Consider the following 15,445-nt stretch of genomic DNA (forward strand, 5'->3'; position numbering starts at 1 on the left):
TATGTGCTATAAAATAAATCTCAGTGAGGACAGTAGCACACTGTGATGTATACAAATTTGGAAAGCAATTAGGCTTCTAAAATCATAGAAAAGATAGGCAAACAGCACTGTCACCTCCTATACTTGCCTATGCACTTAAGATACATAGAGGAAAATATATTGGACTGAAAAAAATAAATAAGCATGAGCTTACATTTATCAGAGTTTAAGAGGAAAAGTATTAAATGTAATTTATTGTATGCATAATGTTCCATCATGTTGTAAATAACGCCATGATAGTGTATTGCTGTAGTTCTTGGCTGGTGATAGAGTTCTGTGGTAGTGCTGTGAAAGTTGGTTTTTATTTCTTTTTTTTTCTTTCCTCAAAGCATAGTTAGTAAAGATGGCAGAGAGCACTCTGGTTTCCCCATTGTTTTAGGGCAAGAAGAAATGTGAGATGCAGCTATTTTTTTTTTCTTTCTTACATGATACTATTTCTTAAGGTAGGAGAGATGAGATTAAGGCTAAGCTGCCACCACCACTGTATGACAAACACTGTGTTTGCGACTGCCAACAAGAGTAGTGCATTTCTGGACCACAGTTCAGGTCACCCATCCCTGTGAGAAGGGATGCAGAATTCCACGACCTGGGAACAGCAGCTTTCTGGTGCCATCTAGTACATCCTTTGGTCACAAACAGATAGATGAGGAAAGGAGAGTTGTTAGACCTTATCTCAGGCCTTACCAGCTTTGCAGCATTCTGCTTGAATAGCAAAACCAAGAATTCAGTTTTGAATCAGGCAAAATAATATGAAAACACCAAGCATCTTGGCTAGATCAACTTTGGAAGGGAGATTACAGTTACAAATCAACCACATTGCAAATGTAAAGGCCACGTGTCACTAAAATTTACCAGGTAAAGATGGAAAGTCCTTTTATTTATTTATTTTTTTAAGGAAAAAAAAAGTGAGCTGCTTCTAGTTTTTACTGACAACATTTCTGGTGGTTCCTCTGCCCAGCTCTACTGGATGCTGCAGACACACAGCCAGGTGGAGCAGCAGCTTGAAGCACAAATCCCTCACTAAGAAGACACACTTGGTCTTCTCAGGTGCAGAAGCCCATGTGCAAACCTCAGAGACTAAATGTGTGGGGCTCCTGCATCTTTGCACAATACAGGAGACAGATGTGTGTTTCACTGACAGAGGCACTCAGCAGCACTTTCCCCTTCTGTTAAATGACCTTTTTGTTACATTTGTTATTGCAAACAGTTCCAAGCAGAATTAATTAAAAAAAATATTTTTCATGGTAATTGGAGAATTTCTAACATTTTCTTGTGAAGCAGTAGATAGAAGTATTCCTGGATCCTAATTGCATTCTTTTATCCTTCACCTCCCTTAAATGTTGTCAATAAAAACACTAACCTTCCTAGGTAGCATGGTGAGAAGACATTATGTGATGAATATTAAAAATAAATGCATGAGGTAAACCTGCTGTTATTTCTGATTGTTATATGAAGCATGAGTAACACTAATTTAAATGTTGGCAACTAAAAAACTGCAAAGGAATAAGAAAATGGTGTTCAATTCTGGTCAAATGAAAGACAAAATTGTTTCTATGTTTTCTTAACCACATTTTTTTCTTTACTGTCATTTCCCATAGCTTATATGAATTTGGAGCTGGTGAAATATACATCTCTGCTATATGTGTCTGTCACCAGATCAAGAGGAAAATACAAACTTTTTATAATTTTGTACCTGTAGCAAATGTTTGTATTTTTTGAATTAGAAACAAACTGCTTTTTGTCTTTTGGTCCAACTAAAACTTTGTGTATTATTACTATTATTACCCTTTTGGAAAACCTGACATATAAGTTTATGCTGTTTTACAGTTTCTAAATAAATTCTTATAACATTGCCAACAAATCCAGCAGTACCCTATTTATTATTACAAATTGTGATTTAAAAATATTATGCCATCATGTAGATGAGGCATTCATGCAGTTTGCATGCATCTCCTACTGTTGATACTGTTTTGTTACCACAGTCAAGAATAATCCAGTAAATGGAGAAAGCCAAGAGCTACCATGTGTGCCTCAACTTCAGACCTATCCCGATTCAGTGGCATGAAACCCTTTTCTTTCTCAGCATCATTTTGCTAGCTCTGGCTTATGTTGGTTATGGAACACTTGGGATAGCTGTGACCCACCTTAGACACTTTGGGAAATCCCCTGGTCTCCAGAAGTTTCTAACACTGGAATAAGCAGAGGTTGGGAAAAACCATAGGATCAATTGATTCTCATTGGAAAGCTCTTTGGGTAAAAGACTGGGCAGAAAGCTTGTCAGGGCAGGGAAGACACAGACTTTGTGGATGGTTTGAAATCACCAACAGTCTTGGAGCTGCACACCTCTACCAAGCACATGGCCTGGGAGGGACCCAACAGTGCTTCAGAGGCAGCACACCCAGCCCTGCAAAAAGGCACTCACAGAGCTACAGAACCTCCACAGATGTCTGTCAGTAAGGCAGAATAAAGCATTCTGAGACAGCAACAGCAACGCCAGGATAGGAAACAGGAGCCTGGCCAAAACAATCAGGAGAAAGTACAGACAACAGTGTGGAGACACCATCAATCACAGCCTTTCTTTTTTTCTCCTGCAAAAACACAACTTGTCATCAACTCTTTCATGGCAAAGGGTTTGATGGAAAAAAAGATAATCACATGTGGCTTAACACACAGGGAAACAGGGAATAAAGGTAACTCCTGTAGGAAAAGGCATGAGAAAGAGAGCAGACAAGGAGAAATCCTTAAGTTCTTCCTTTATACCTCATTCCTCTATGCAACTGCAGAAGAGGGACAAAATAAGATGTGTCCTGCTCTCCTCTTTCCATAATCAATGTTATAAAGTCAAGACTGGGTTTCATGTATCAGCACGTGTTCCAAAACCAACACAGCTTGCTGTTGGTACACTTGCATACCCTGTTCATCACCAGCACATGCCAGCCCAGAGGAACACTAGGTGCAGCAGGCTCTCAACAGTCTCCTTTGCCAGTGTTGTTGATGCATCTAGTAACAAATCAGGACTGAAAGTACCATGTTTACCTGAGCACAGCATTCCAAAAGAATGTAGTGTGCCCAGCTCAAAACACCTTGGAGAGATATGAAAAGGCAAGCAGATCTCCATGCAACAGAAGGTTTCATAATGCATACCCACATTAAACAAGTGTGAAAATGCAAAACTTTCAATAAACTTTTTGTTTCCTTCCCCCAAAAACTCTCATGTTCCAATGTCAACCTGGCATTTCAGTTTTCAACTTTTTAGTTTAAGAATTGATTTTTTTCAACTTCTCATAGATCTTACAAGCTCAACTGCAAAAGTTACACTCCATTCTGACCAAGTTTCACTCCCAAATAGCTTTTGGGAGCTGTGGAGGAGGAAAGTGAGTATTTTAACTTACCAAAGCTGATGGAGAACATAAAGTCCCACATTATACACAAAGTGAACAAAACTTTATCAGGAAGTGAGCAGTAAAAACTAAGATCAAGGATTAACCAGGAATTACAAAATACAGTTTATCCTACAACATCCAAAGCCCATCTGTTGCCTCAACAAGCCTTGATGCTCTGTACTAAATTCTTCTTAGTGGTTACACCTTCACACACCATAGTGATTTGACATTTCTCTAATGTCAAATAAGTCATTAAGTCTGTAACCAGACAGGAATCTTAATTCCAGTTTGAATCTGCAACCAATACTGAGTAAGAAGAAATCAAATTATGCAATTATGAAATGTGATAACAGCATTTAGCAACCAAACTCTGCACACCCCTTCTCTTCCTACATGGCTCCAGAAACACTCCCTTCTGCTTTTTATCTGGCACTTGATCCCGCCAAGCCCTCTCCCTCCTCTTGCTCCTCTCTGTGCTGGCAGAGCCCTTCCCCGGGATCTGCAAGTAAGGTGGAAGGTGTGGGAGAAGCAGTGTGCCAGAAAGCAGCACCTGTCCTTGGTGTGGCCCTCCCTATCCCAGAACATTTTCCCATCCTGGGAGTGGGGCAGCCTCTGATGTGCTGTTCTATTTTCCTGCTGCAAGCTGACACAGACAGCCCACAGGGGTACCAGTACACCCAGAACAAGTCACTGCAGTAAGGGCTGTTTTCCTTCCTGTTTTCCATGCCTCACTGCCAGAGCTGTTCCAACAAGTTCCACATCTCCTTACAACACAGTACAAATTCTGTCATTTAAGTTATCCTTATCTTCGTCTCCCCCTAAAATACTGAATTTTCGTTTTGGAAGTGTTGCTAACAATTGCCATTTCTAATCGATAGACCTTAAAAGAAACAAAATAAAATATTTATAGCTACAGAAGACAAATAGTGTTGTTCCAGAAACACAACTGCTGAAATCCAAATAGCACCAAAAGGCAGTTTTGGTAAAGATTTCATAGAAAAGCCTTAAGAGGCCTGGAATTAAAACAAACATAAGTTCCAGTAACTGGAATTCTTGAGTGTTCCTGCTCATTTGGCTCAGTGTTACATGGTTTTGTTTTATCAACCAAGCCACCAAACCACTATTCCAAAGTGCTCATTTGTAGATCTCTACAGAGATATACAAGATGAGTGTGTAATGCTTATCTGGGACAAAACTTCAGAAAAATATTATTTTCATTCTAAAGCAGGTAATTTTGAAACCTTAAGAGGTTTTGCTGGACAGAAAAAATGACTGTGAAGTTCCATTATCCACTAATAATCCGTAAGGATACAGAAACAGATTTATGTCCAATAAAGGTTTGGAGAACATCACTTCTGGTTCAGAGTGAATAAGATATTGGTTTTCATATTCTTTCCATATTAAAGTACAGATATATATCTATTAATCCATTAATTTATGGATTAAATTAGTATTTTACTTACAGCCAAGAAGCTGATTCTACAAAAAGAAATGTTTTCTTTAGCACATAATTTTCTTTAACGCTATTTTTATTAACTAATAAAAATAGCCTGCATAACCCTCTTAAATAAGACCTAATTTTTATTTATAAAATGGTAAATTCTAATATTCATCCCAAAGCAGAATCGTACAGAAAAATCCTGCAATAACAGATAAGATTAAAAAATTAGTGGTGGATAGGCAAAAGGCCCCAGAAGTCTGTGTTGGCAGCAATGTGAATTCTCTTATGCATATTGTCCATTTCACTCTGTATTATGAAGTTCATTTGCTAACTTTAGATGATTTAATTTTCTTTATGTCACGGCTTTGCAGTATCAAGGTCCCATTTCTGAATTTTCCAACTTGTCCTGCAGGCCAAATGCTAGGCACTGATTTCTTCCTTTTGGCCTTCCTGAAATAGGGAGAAGAAAAATAGTCATTAAAAGAAACAGCAGAAACATAAGTAAACACATAACATGGTGAAAAAGACACCTATTTATGCAGAGTTTGGTATTATGGAGTATCAAACCATAGCATGTAAAGTCTTCAGAAGATTTTTCCGTCATAGACATGCAAAATTCGCAGCACATTACAACATGATTTACATTTTTAAATGTTCAGAAACACGAAGATTTTTGGATAGAGAAGGAAGATAGAGTACGGAGGGAATCTGCTGCTCTAGGATTAGGAAATATCAGCTCATGTTCAAGCCTTTGTATACTGTAGCCTGTGCTTTGCAGAAATTATTTCTCATGGCAAATGCTCTGAGCAAGTTGTGTCTCATGAGTCCACACACAGGATTTTTGTCTCTCTGACCTCCAGCTGCAGTCTCACGATGTGTTGGGCCAGAACTGGCTTACTTTCGAGCAAAGCTGTGGAACTGAAGCCTCTGGAACTGCTAGGCACAGAGCGGTGTCACCATTTTTTGCGGAGTTCAGCACTTGGAGAATTTTGTTGCACTGTGATGTGCATGATTTCTGGAGTAAGATTGTGCAATTACATAGGGGAGATAGATTGGGGAGACCACGTAAAAGACACCTCACCTCTCCTTCTGTTCTTTCTGTTTCTTCTTCTTCTTAAGAGAGTCACCTTTATGTTCCTGTTTTTAAAGATACATATTTTAATGAAAAAGGAACAGAGCATGTTGGTTAAACAACCACCTGCACAAATAACACGCAGTAAGTAGCCTTTGCTTCACAGAGCAGCAGGCACTTAAAGCAAGAGACCTTGCTGGGACTGGGAGACCTGCTGACAGAACAAGTGATGCAACACATTATGGAGCCACTGCCAGAAGTGCCCAGAGCCCTTCCTAATGCCTGATGGAAAGTACAGCTCCCTCCCGATAACGTGCTGTCCTTGCCACGTGCAGGAGCAGAGGGCATGTGGCAGATCCCAGGGTCAGCAGGCAGACCTGCTAGCAGGCAGGTGTGTCCTGTCAGCCAGCCGAGGGCAGCTGTCAAATAACAGGGTTCGGCTGTGACTGGTCATGCACTGGATGCACTTTGGGCCGCATGACAGAGGAGGAGAAGCAGGTCCCTGGGAAGGAGGGTGGCAGGAAACTGCTGATAGAGCAATCACCGACCCCACCAGCCTGCTCCCACCTACATGAAAAGGCTCCACAGGGAGGCAGAGAGTAGGCTCAGAGCCAGATGGGCTGTGCTAGAGGATGGATGCAACAGAAACCTCACCCTTGCTTTAAATAATGAGTAAGGTCCTAGATGGAATTGTGCTGATAAAAGAGCAGTTGAAGATCCAGCTCTCTGTGGTTAGACAACGTGTAACAAACTTTTTTTGGTGACCACTTTGTGTCCTCTTAAGATGAAAGGATTAAAAAAAAGACCCTGCTGATTTTATGTCATCAGTCTATCAGCCTGGAAGGGTGAGGCAGTGAAACCGACCACAACAGCAGCCTAACTCTGCCTTCATAGTGCACACAGCCAGCTTTCACCAATGAGATCAATCCCGTGGGAGCCAGGAACCCAGACCACAGGGAGCAGCAGGTGTCAGCTCCAACTCCTCCTGCACCTGAGGCATTATCTGTCAGGCTCTTGGGCTGGCTCCTACATGCTGCCTTTTTATACAGAAAATTTCACACAAACCTTTTCCTTATCAGCATCCTTCGCTGCTTTTTTCTCTTTCAGTTTCTCTTGATAAGTCCTGTAGTTCACATGTGCCTTTTTGGGGGGCTGCAACAAAGATTGGGAGGGATACTACTGATTAAATTTTCAAATAGGTTCAAAAATTATTCACACACTTGCACAGACAGTATTTTTCATGTGGTGGTGACAAAACATTAAAAAAGCTTATTTCCTTTTGGGTAAGAGGAACAGACGTAAAAGACATCAGGTAGTCACAAATTGTATCTTTCTTATGAAGACAGCAGAGAGACAATAATGTTCTGTTATCAGTCCTACAAGGTTTACACACATACTCTGAGCGCCAGAAAAAGAAAAACCAAGCCACTTCCTAAAAAACACCTAAAACATTACTTTTTTCTTTGACACTAGCTATGATAAATTAAAAACTTCTTCATCTTGAACTCACTGTGAGAATGAAATTTTTAAAAGTGAGCCCCTCTCTCTGACTACTTATTTTTGAATGGCCTGATTAAAAATTAGTAAATGTTGTTTTTCAGCCTGATGAGTCATATTTCATCTATACTATTTCCCTGATAACACAACCATACTAATTTTCCAATCATCTACAGAAAGAAGACAGAACAGATGAAGTAAAAATAAGAATTAAGTGAGAGAAGAATCAGGGCAGGGGATTTTGTGTTTTATAAGAGTAATACCAAAGCCCCTCATGTTCTTTACTGCTTTTCTACACTGTAGCAGCTGGGTGACCTCCAGCACAAACCAAGGGACAATTACCTTGGCTCCCAGCATGATAGCACGCTCCTGCTCCCAAGCACGTTGCTCTTGCTTCTTGTAGCCAGTGATTCCAAACTTGTGCACTTCCAGGCGAGCCTAGAACATTACAGAAAATTGCAGGCATTTCATAATGTCCAACTTATTGTAAAGTAATGCCTGGCAGAGTGCAACAAAGTTATACCCCTAAGGAAATCCTGGCTAATAGTAGAAATTGGCATGCTATTAATTAAAACTAACTAAGTTTGGAGCTATACTGCAGAGCAGTTAACCACTGTCCAACTAATCTCTCTATAGTGAGGACTGTCAAGGGGACAATTTTCAATTGTCCTCATTTCACATAAAGTAACACATGGAATGGAATTCCTCCATGTAAAAACTGAGCACTAAACCACTGAGAAACATGGATGGGCAGAGGGTGGTTTGACTACACACATATGTAGAGTTAACACTATACAAGCAGACCGTGGCAAAACCATTAATAAAGCCATAATCTTCTTAAAACTGGTGATTAAATCCCCACCCTTCTTAGCAGTACAGAGCTCCATGTAGAATCCCCAGTGAGAGATTCCACCAGATCACAGCACATCCCTGAGCAGAGACTAGGCACATAAAACAACTTGCACAGATCTGCAAACAAACTAATAGCTAAGGTGGCCAATGCCAGTCACGCTCATGTAAGACAGATGAGAATAAAAAGACAAATGGAAAAAGCCATTTGTTGTTTCAAAACCAGATGCCAATACACGTTTTTTTCCTTCCCACCTGAGATGTCAGAGATTTAACCCCATAGGGCTGAAAGAACTATGCTAAACATTATGGGAACTCAAGCACAACTTTACACATCCCCCTCAAATTCTCACTGGAAGATCAGAAAGGCCATAAAGTTGTAACACACCTCTCTCCACACAGAACAGTTGGCTGCTGCCAGCCTGCTCCTCCTTTGGCATGGCATGTAGCCAGAATTACCTGTTAGGAAATCCTGACCTACAGGAGACAGCCATTTCTGGAAAGGTTTCCCATCAGTCCCACCGTAGTTTTCTCAGGTATACTCATAACTGTACACTAAACTAGTGACATTAGTCTGATCCTACTGACTTACCTTTTCGAAGTTAAATTCTTGTCTGACTGCATTTTTCTCTTCATCCCCTATTTGGGTCTATAAACAAAACAAAACATTTCAAATTAATAGGATAAGTAACACCAGTTTAAATGCTGATTGGGATAGCTTTTTGAAAAGCAGTGAAATGTAAAACTAGTTGCATGGAAGAATACACAGGTTTCCAGCAGTATTTTTTTCTAGCTTTATCACATGGATCTATTAAAAGAGACCGTTTCAATGGCATTTTTCTAGATAAGTAAAAGAAAAACTGCCACACGTGAGCTATGCATCACTCATATTTCCATTTCCAACCCATACCAAACAGCTAAGGTAGGACAGGACATGAATTTTAAGTTGGTTTTTTTTTCCAGACAGTGCAGTGTAACAGTGCATGTACTCACAGCTGGGGCAACATGCAGAACAAGCTTAATTCCTAACTGCATGGACATATCTTAGTGTCCATATCCAGCTTCACCAATGCCAGAGAAACAGCTCCAAAGGGTGCACTGTCAGCAAATGGCAGAACCCACTTAGCACAGGCTGAAGAAAGTACTTGCTCAAAATGAGCTCAGTGAAAACTACATCATTTCTACTCCACGATTTACACAGAGACTTTTCATCAGGAGTCCTCAGTTTGGAGAGGGACTCTCCAGGGGGAACAGACTATATCCTAGAAAGAAAAAGAAGCACAAAATCCCCAGGGAAAGAGTTCCATGCTTGCTTGTTATGGCAGTGTCCCACATGGGACACTGTGGAGCAGTTACAAATCTCCCAGGGTTATTTTAGACTGTCTGCTTTCTGATTTCAGGGAGGATGTGCTGAGCCACCTCTCTTAGTGGAAGCCCTACCCACTCCCAAGCATGCTGATGCAGGCAGGCAAACTGCCATCTGCTCAAGAGATTAGCCTGCTCACCTTCCCGTTTGCTCCCAAGGGTACAATCCACTCAGAGGAAACAGGACTACTGCATAAGCATTCAAGCTGAAGTATGTTTCATGCATTTCCTTTTCACTCTCCAGGCCCTCAGGGCACAGTGGCTCACAGGTTCAGGCCCCAAGGGTTACACCAGGGCATCCCTCTGCATCCACAAGAGCCAAACTCCTCTCAGCTCTGCAAAGGCTTCTATATAGAATTGCAATTTCAACCACAAATAAACCCAGTTATGTTCAGAGCATTTTGCTAACAAGCCTAACACCAGTATTTTCAGGTAGAAAAACTTAAGCTATAAAAAACTTAAGAACATTTTAGAGGAAAACATGCTGGAAAAAACACAGAAGTTTATGGATTCAAACAACTGCTCGAGTATCTGGAAGTTCCCAATTCTAAGCAATCAAACCCCCAATACCAGTAAGTCTCTGAATTCAAGACAGCCATATGTTGGCCCATCAGAGCTTAGTTTAGGATGGGCTTCTGATGTTACGGCCATAAAGACAACTCAAGGGAAACAACTAGAGAAGCTATAAAATCTGGAGACCAATCAACCCCTCTGCTCAGCTTCCAGCCAAACCTATCCAGACCTCCCAGCTGAAGCAACTCAGCTACAGTTTTTTGTAGTGCAGAGCAGCTTAGCAGAGACAAACCAAACAAGAGGACCGAGATCTGATGCTGTGATGCCTTCCCCCACTGACTACCCAACACCATCCTCCAAGACAAATGCTGTTGCAAATGGCTCAGTGCTGCTGTGATACCAGAGAAGAGAGCCAAGTTTTGGCACCTCACATCCACACCTACTGACAGCAACAGAGCTGCACACAAAACTCACGGGCACTGAAGTAACCAAGAGGCTTTGCTTTCCATTTCTTTCACTTCTTGCCATAACATCAGGCCTGTCTGCAAATCAATTTATTTTGCTGAAATGCGCCTATTTCAAATATAGGATTCTTATACAGAGATCTTCTGAAATTGAATTAAGTGGTCTCCACGTCCTGCCCCCTCCTCTGCTTCGTCCTGCCCCTGTTTCCAGCAGTCCCACTGGAAATTAGGACTAGATGCCATCGAGCTGAGCCCGCGGATCTCCAAGCATCCTTTCCGGGCAGCTGTATCAGCAGGAGGGACAGACCGGGGCTGGCGCCGCGTCCAGGGAGCGCCCCCCGCCCCACGGCGCGGCCCCGCGGGCAGGGGCGGCTCGGGGGCGGCGGGGACCCCGCGCCCGCCCGGCCCTACCTGTGCTCCGGCGGCGGGCGCTGCCGCGGGGCCGTGCCGCTCCTTCCTCTTCCTCCCGCGGAACACCACCACCTCCACGGCGGGCGGGGCGGCGGGGGGCGGCGGGGCAGCGCCGGCGGCGCTCAGCTCGGCCCGCAGCTCCCCGAAGAAGCCGCGGGCCCCGCGCCGCCCGCCCGCCGCCGGATGCGGCTCCCGTCTCTCCTCCTCCTCCTCTTCTTTCTCCGCCGTCGGTGGCACCGCTCTCGCTTCGCCGTCCTCCGCAGCGCCCCGGGCGCCGCCGGGCTCCTCACCTGTGCCGAGCACATGCCGCGGGTCAGCTCCGCGCCGCCGCCGCTCCACAGCGCCCACGCCCGGCCCCCTCCCCTCCCTCCCCAGCCCCCAGGGAGGACCGTGGTGCCGGCGCAGCGCCCGGCCCAGCCCCACGCACCCACCCAGGTCGTAGAGGGCGCCGAGCACCGCCTCCAGCCGGCGGCGCGGCTCCCGCGGCCCCATGGCTGCCGCGGCGGGCCGGCGTGTGACCCCCGGCGGCTCCCGTCGCACACGACATGGCGCCGCCCATGGCGCGGTGCCCCCGCCCTCCGCCGCCGCACCGCACCAGGCAGCCGGGCCGGGGCGGCGCGGGGCCATGGGCGCCGCGGGAGGCGGCGCCGGGCGGCAGGGCAGCGCGGCGGGGTAGGGCGGGCGAGCGAGGCGCGGGGCGGCGCGGCGGAGCTCGCAGGACCATGGCGACGGCGGCGCCGGCGCGCGGGCGGGCGCGGCGAGGGGCGCCCATGTACTCGGTAGGCGGCAGCGGCGGCGGCAGCGGTGCCGCGGGGAAGGGGCTGCTCACCTCAGCCGTGCCGCGGCGGTGCTGCTCTCTCTGAAGGGAATGACGGCGCTGGGCGCGGTCTGCCCCTCCACCCCTTACCCCCGGTGTGTGTCCTCGGGGAAGCGGGGACCGCGCTCCGGACGGGGCGATGAGGCCTTTCCCGGGCCCCGGCGGGACCGGACGTTTCCCCTCAGCGGTTCGCCTGCCCGCGCGCCCCCCTCTGCCGCTCCGTCACTGTCTGTCGTGTCAGTCGCGACAGCCGGAGCTCCGGATCCCGGGCTCACAGGTGCTGCGGAGGGCCCGCCGGGTTAGGGAGGTGGAAGTGTCGCTTCCCTACGGAGGCAGTGTCCCGGAGCGGCTCCGGGGCGGCAGGTGTCCGGGCACCGGGCCCGCCAGGGCTTCAGCCCCGCAGCAGCCTGTCCTGCCAGGCATGGTGAGCTCAGCGCTGGGAGATGTTGTGCAGACGGAGTGGCCGAAGCGGGATTTCCCGTGTTACATAGTGAAAATTACTTTATTGACCTTGTGTGTTCTTTGCAGCTCCTTTAGCAGCCTCAGACAAGGAGGTTTGGGGTGCTAAACCCCACCTCTCCGCAAGCATTTGGAGGAGGGGACTTGGGAGAGAGCAAAGATTGTTTCGGCAGAGATTCCCAAACTTCTTTTCTGTGTCTTGTCTGTTTTTGGTATCCCAAGGGCATCGGAGCACCATTGTTACATTGCATATCCTAGTTACATGGAAGCAGGGGAGTTCCAGGCTCCTGCTGTTTTGCTTTCATACTTCACCACTTTTGCACTAACAGTGCACGTCACTGAATTTTCTGATGTCCAGGTTTCTTACAGTGTTTTTTCTGAGTGTGTTATCTACCAGCTGGCAATTGAAGCTGGAACAAGAGCTTGGCTGTAATGTGTAAAAGCACAGTTACAAGTCTTTAGTGTTTGATAAAGTGTGTGGTTTGGCTCCCTCAGTGCTCCTTCAGAACAGGGCGTGAAAATAACTATTGCCATGGAGAGAAATCAGTTGCATATCAAGTTTGAAAACACCAGATGAAGAGCAGAAGCAGAGAGGTGATTTTTCAATGGGCCATGGCCCTTGCAAGTCTCTGCTCACCAGAGCTGAGCTGGGGAACAGCTATAGCAGCGTGGTGACTGCTGATGTGGCTGATGATGCCCATGCTGAATGCTGGGTTTCTTTGGATTTCATGTAGTTACAGGTTGCAGGATTTGAACTTTTGTAACTGACATAAATGTTGCTTAGATTTTCTGAGCAATGACTTGTCACATACTGATCTGAGTAGGTGATACTTGGAGCCAAATAATATTTTCTGCTACTGAGCTATCTTTTTTTGTCATTATAGAAAATGAGGTGTTTACTTCTGTTTTATTTTTAATCAAGGGGGTTGATATGAAGTGTCGACAGCAACAGATGGCTAATAGAAACTATTTCCAGTCATCTTAACAGAGCTTACTCAGCTCTTGCAAAATACTAACCAGTTGAAAGCTGTGAAAGAAAAGAGGTTGAAAGGTGTAATGCTAAATCACACAGGACAAAAATCTCTAAAAGTTTTGCATTAATAAAGGTCTGGGTTTAGTACCTGTATGGGATTGTTTTGAAAGTCCCCAGAGACTTTGTTCTGCAGTTACTGTGAGGTAATTCTCTAAACTGCAGTTGGAGAAAGAAAAGTTGTACAGTCTACTAAATGCAGTTATAATAGAAGGATGGTCTCCAAATTTCTGTCCTGTGTGGGTAAAAGAATTTGGGGCGAACATTATAGTAGGATTTCTGTCTTCAGGCAAAACAAAATTAACTTTTGATACAGATGAGGCTTTGAAGGATTTTTTGTCATTCTTAAGTGGAGATATTCCTAATTTGATTTTTTTTTTTTTTTGGTTTATTCCACCAAATTACCTTGTGTTGATGAATGGACAGGAGCTAAAGGTTTGCTCTCTGCTAAATGTCAGCTGCTCTGATAGTGTTGCTGATGTGGCTCTGCTTGGCTGGCAGTGAAACTCGACTCCATCTCCCAAAGCTGACACTGCTGGGCATTTTGCTTATCTGTTGCTGGTGTTCCCCTGTGTGTTTGCTGGCCAGGCTTTCCACTCAGCACCAGAGAAGAGCCCATGCACTGTAAGAGCCCATGAAACGTGTTTTATCCAGCGTTACCAGATTGGTTCTGCACGGGTCATATATAGGAAGAGAAGGCAGAATGAATGAAAAGGTTGCCAGTGCTACCCTTCAAGTGATACTGTGGAGGAAGACATAAGCATTTTTATTTTTAGTATCTTCCAATAAATATGGTTGGTCATAACTAATACTTTTATATTTTTGTTTCATAGAGGCTTGTTCCAGTTGCCTTACCTATCTGGTGGCTGCAGCTGCTGTTTTGAAGTTTAGAGAAATACAGTTTCAGTCTTGGGGAGACTGAGGAGTCATTCATACAAACTTTAGTGATACAGGAGATAATAGGAGACATCTCTCTCCAGCGCATAGGGAAGACTTTTGTCTCTGAATTTTTTTGCAGCAGGATGGATCCACAGTTAGTTCTTGATGTCCTGGGGTTTTTTGCTGCTTAGCAGTGGTACTGGTTACTCAGAGCCTGTGCTCTCTTTTTACCTATATGCCCACCATGTTGTGGTCACATGGCTGACAGTGAGGTGGTTTGTTTTTTTTAATTTATTCCTGCCTGGTAACGTTTCGTGTCCCTTACCTCCAAGCTGTGTGAAAGCCATGAGTCACCAAGACCCCAGATGCAACTTTTAAGTAGCGGGGATTATTTTCTGTGTGTTGATGATTAGGTTTTTAATGCCAGTCATGGCATTGTCTTAATGAAGCTGTGAGAGTTGGAATCAAAGGTCTTTCAGTTAATACCTATTAATCACGGAGAGGCTGGAGGCAAGGCACTTCAGCTTTAAAACCCCACATCTTCTCTCAACTTCTTCTTGTTGGCTGGAATTAAGTAACATGGCATAGGGTGATTTGGGGATCATAGCAGTTGAAGGGATTAGGGTGAGGGTTTTTTGGGGGGGGAGGTGGAATTAAGTAACGTGGCATAGGATGATTTGGGGATCTTTGCAGTTGGAAGGGATTAGGGTGAGGGGTTTTGTAGGGGGTAGGGTGGTGTTTGTTTGTTTGTTATTTTGCTTTTTAATTTCTTTCTGGATCACTCTTCCAAGCAGGTAGTATTGGTTCCTGCAGCCATAGAGTGTAGCATGCAGACATTACTGAAAGCTAAGAGGAAACCTCAAATGTTGCAGAAGTATTGCATATCATTATTTTGGTGCTGTAGCTAAGCAGACCAAATAGCTCAAGTCAGTGTCTCATTCTTTATTTGTATCTTCCTAGCAGAAAGAGCTCACATCAAAGAAAAGAGATGAGTTTGAGGACATCTTGGAGGAAAGACGGTTGTCCAGTGACCTGAGATATGCGATGAAATGTTACACCCCGGTGATCTACAAGGGACTTTCACCTTGCAAGCCAAACGCCATCAAAACTGCTGTTCTCCAGTCAGAGCAAGTTCAGTATGTCATCAAGCAGGTGAGTCTGGACAGTGAGCTCTGAGATGAGGTGGATTGAATACAGCCAAGCTTTGTGTGGCAGCCGGGAAAAAG

General features: G+C 44.8%; 2 protein-coding genes across 3 annotated transcripts in view; one reads left to right on the forward strand and one right to left on the reverse strand.

Annotated features, from left to right (window-relative positions):
- Positions 1-11,526, reverse strand: C2H1orf131 (chromosome 2 C1orf131 homolog). Its single transcript, XM_063391769.1, has 7 exons — positions 11,424-11,526; positions 11,035-11,324; positions 8,874-8,930; positions 7,775-7,870; positions 7,001-7,087; positions 5,945-6,000; positions 1-5,313 (listed from the first exon to the last, which is right to left on the reverse strand). Exons 1-7 carry the CDS (start codon positions 11,524-11,526, stop codon positions 5,184-5,186), a joined length of 819 nt encoding a protein of 272 aa, XP_063247839.1. The 3' UTR covers positions 1-5,183.
- Positions 11,486-15,445, forward strand: part of GNPAT (glyceronephosphate O-acyltransferase) — a 20,064-nt gene continuing 16,104 nt past the window's right edge. The window contains exons 1-2 of one of the 2 annotated variants that reach the window (XM_063390533.1): positions 11,486-11,813; positions 15,180-15,371. In XM_063390533.1, coding sequence (XP_063246603.1) covers positions 11,580-11,813; positions 15,180-15,371 — 426 coding nt within the window. In that variant the 5' untranslated portion in view covers positions 11,486-11,579. The remainder of the gene's footprint in view (positions 11,814-15,179; positions 15,372-15,445) is intronic. The other variant, XM_063390534.1, reaches the window with a different exon arrangement.

The sequence above is a fragment of the Prinia subflava genome, chromosome 2, assembly GCF_021018805.1.
Source record: "Prinia subflava isolate CZ2003 ecotype Zambia chromosome 2, Cam_Psub_1.2, whole genome shotgun sequence".
In the NCBI taxonomy this organism is placed as follows: Eukaryota; Metazoa; Chordata; class Aves; order Passeriformes; family Cisticolidae; genus Prinia; species Prinia subflava.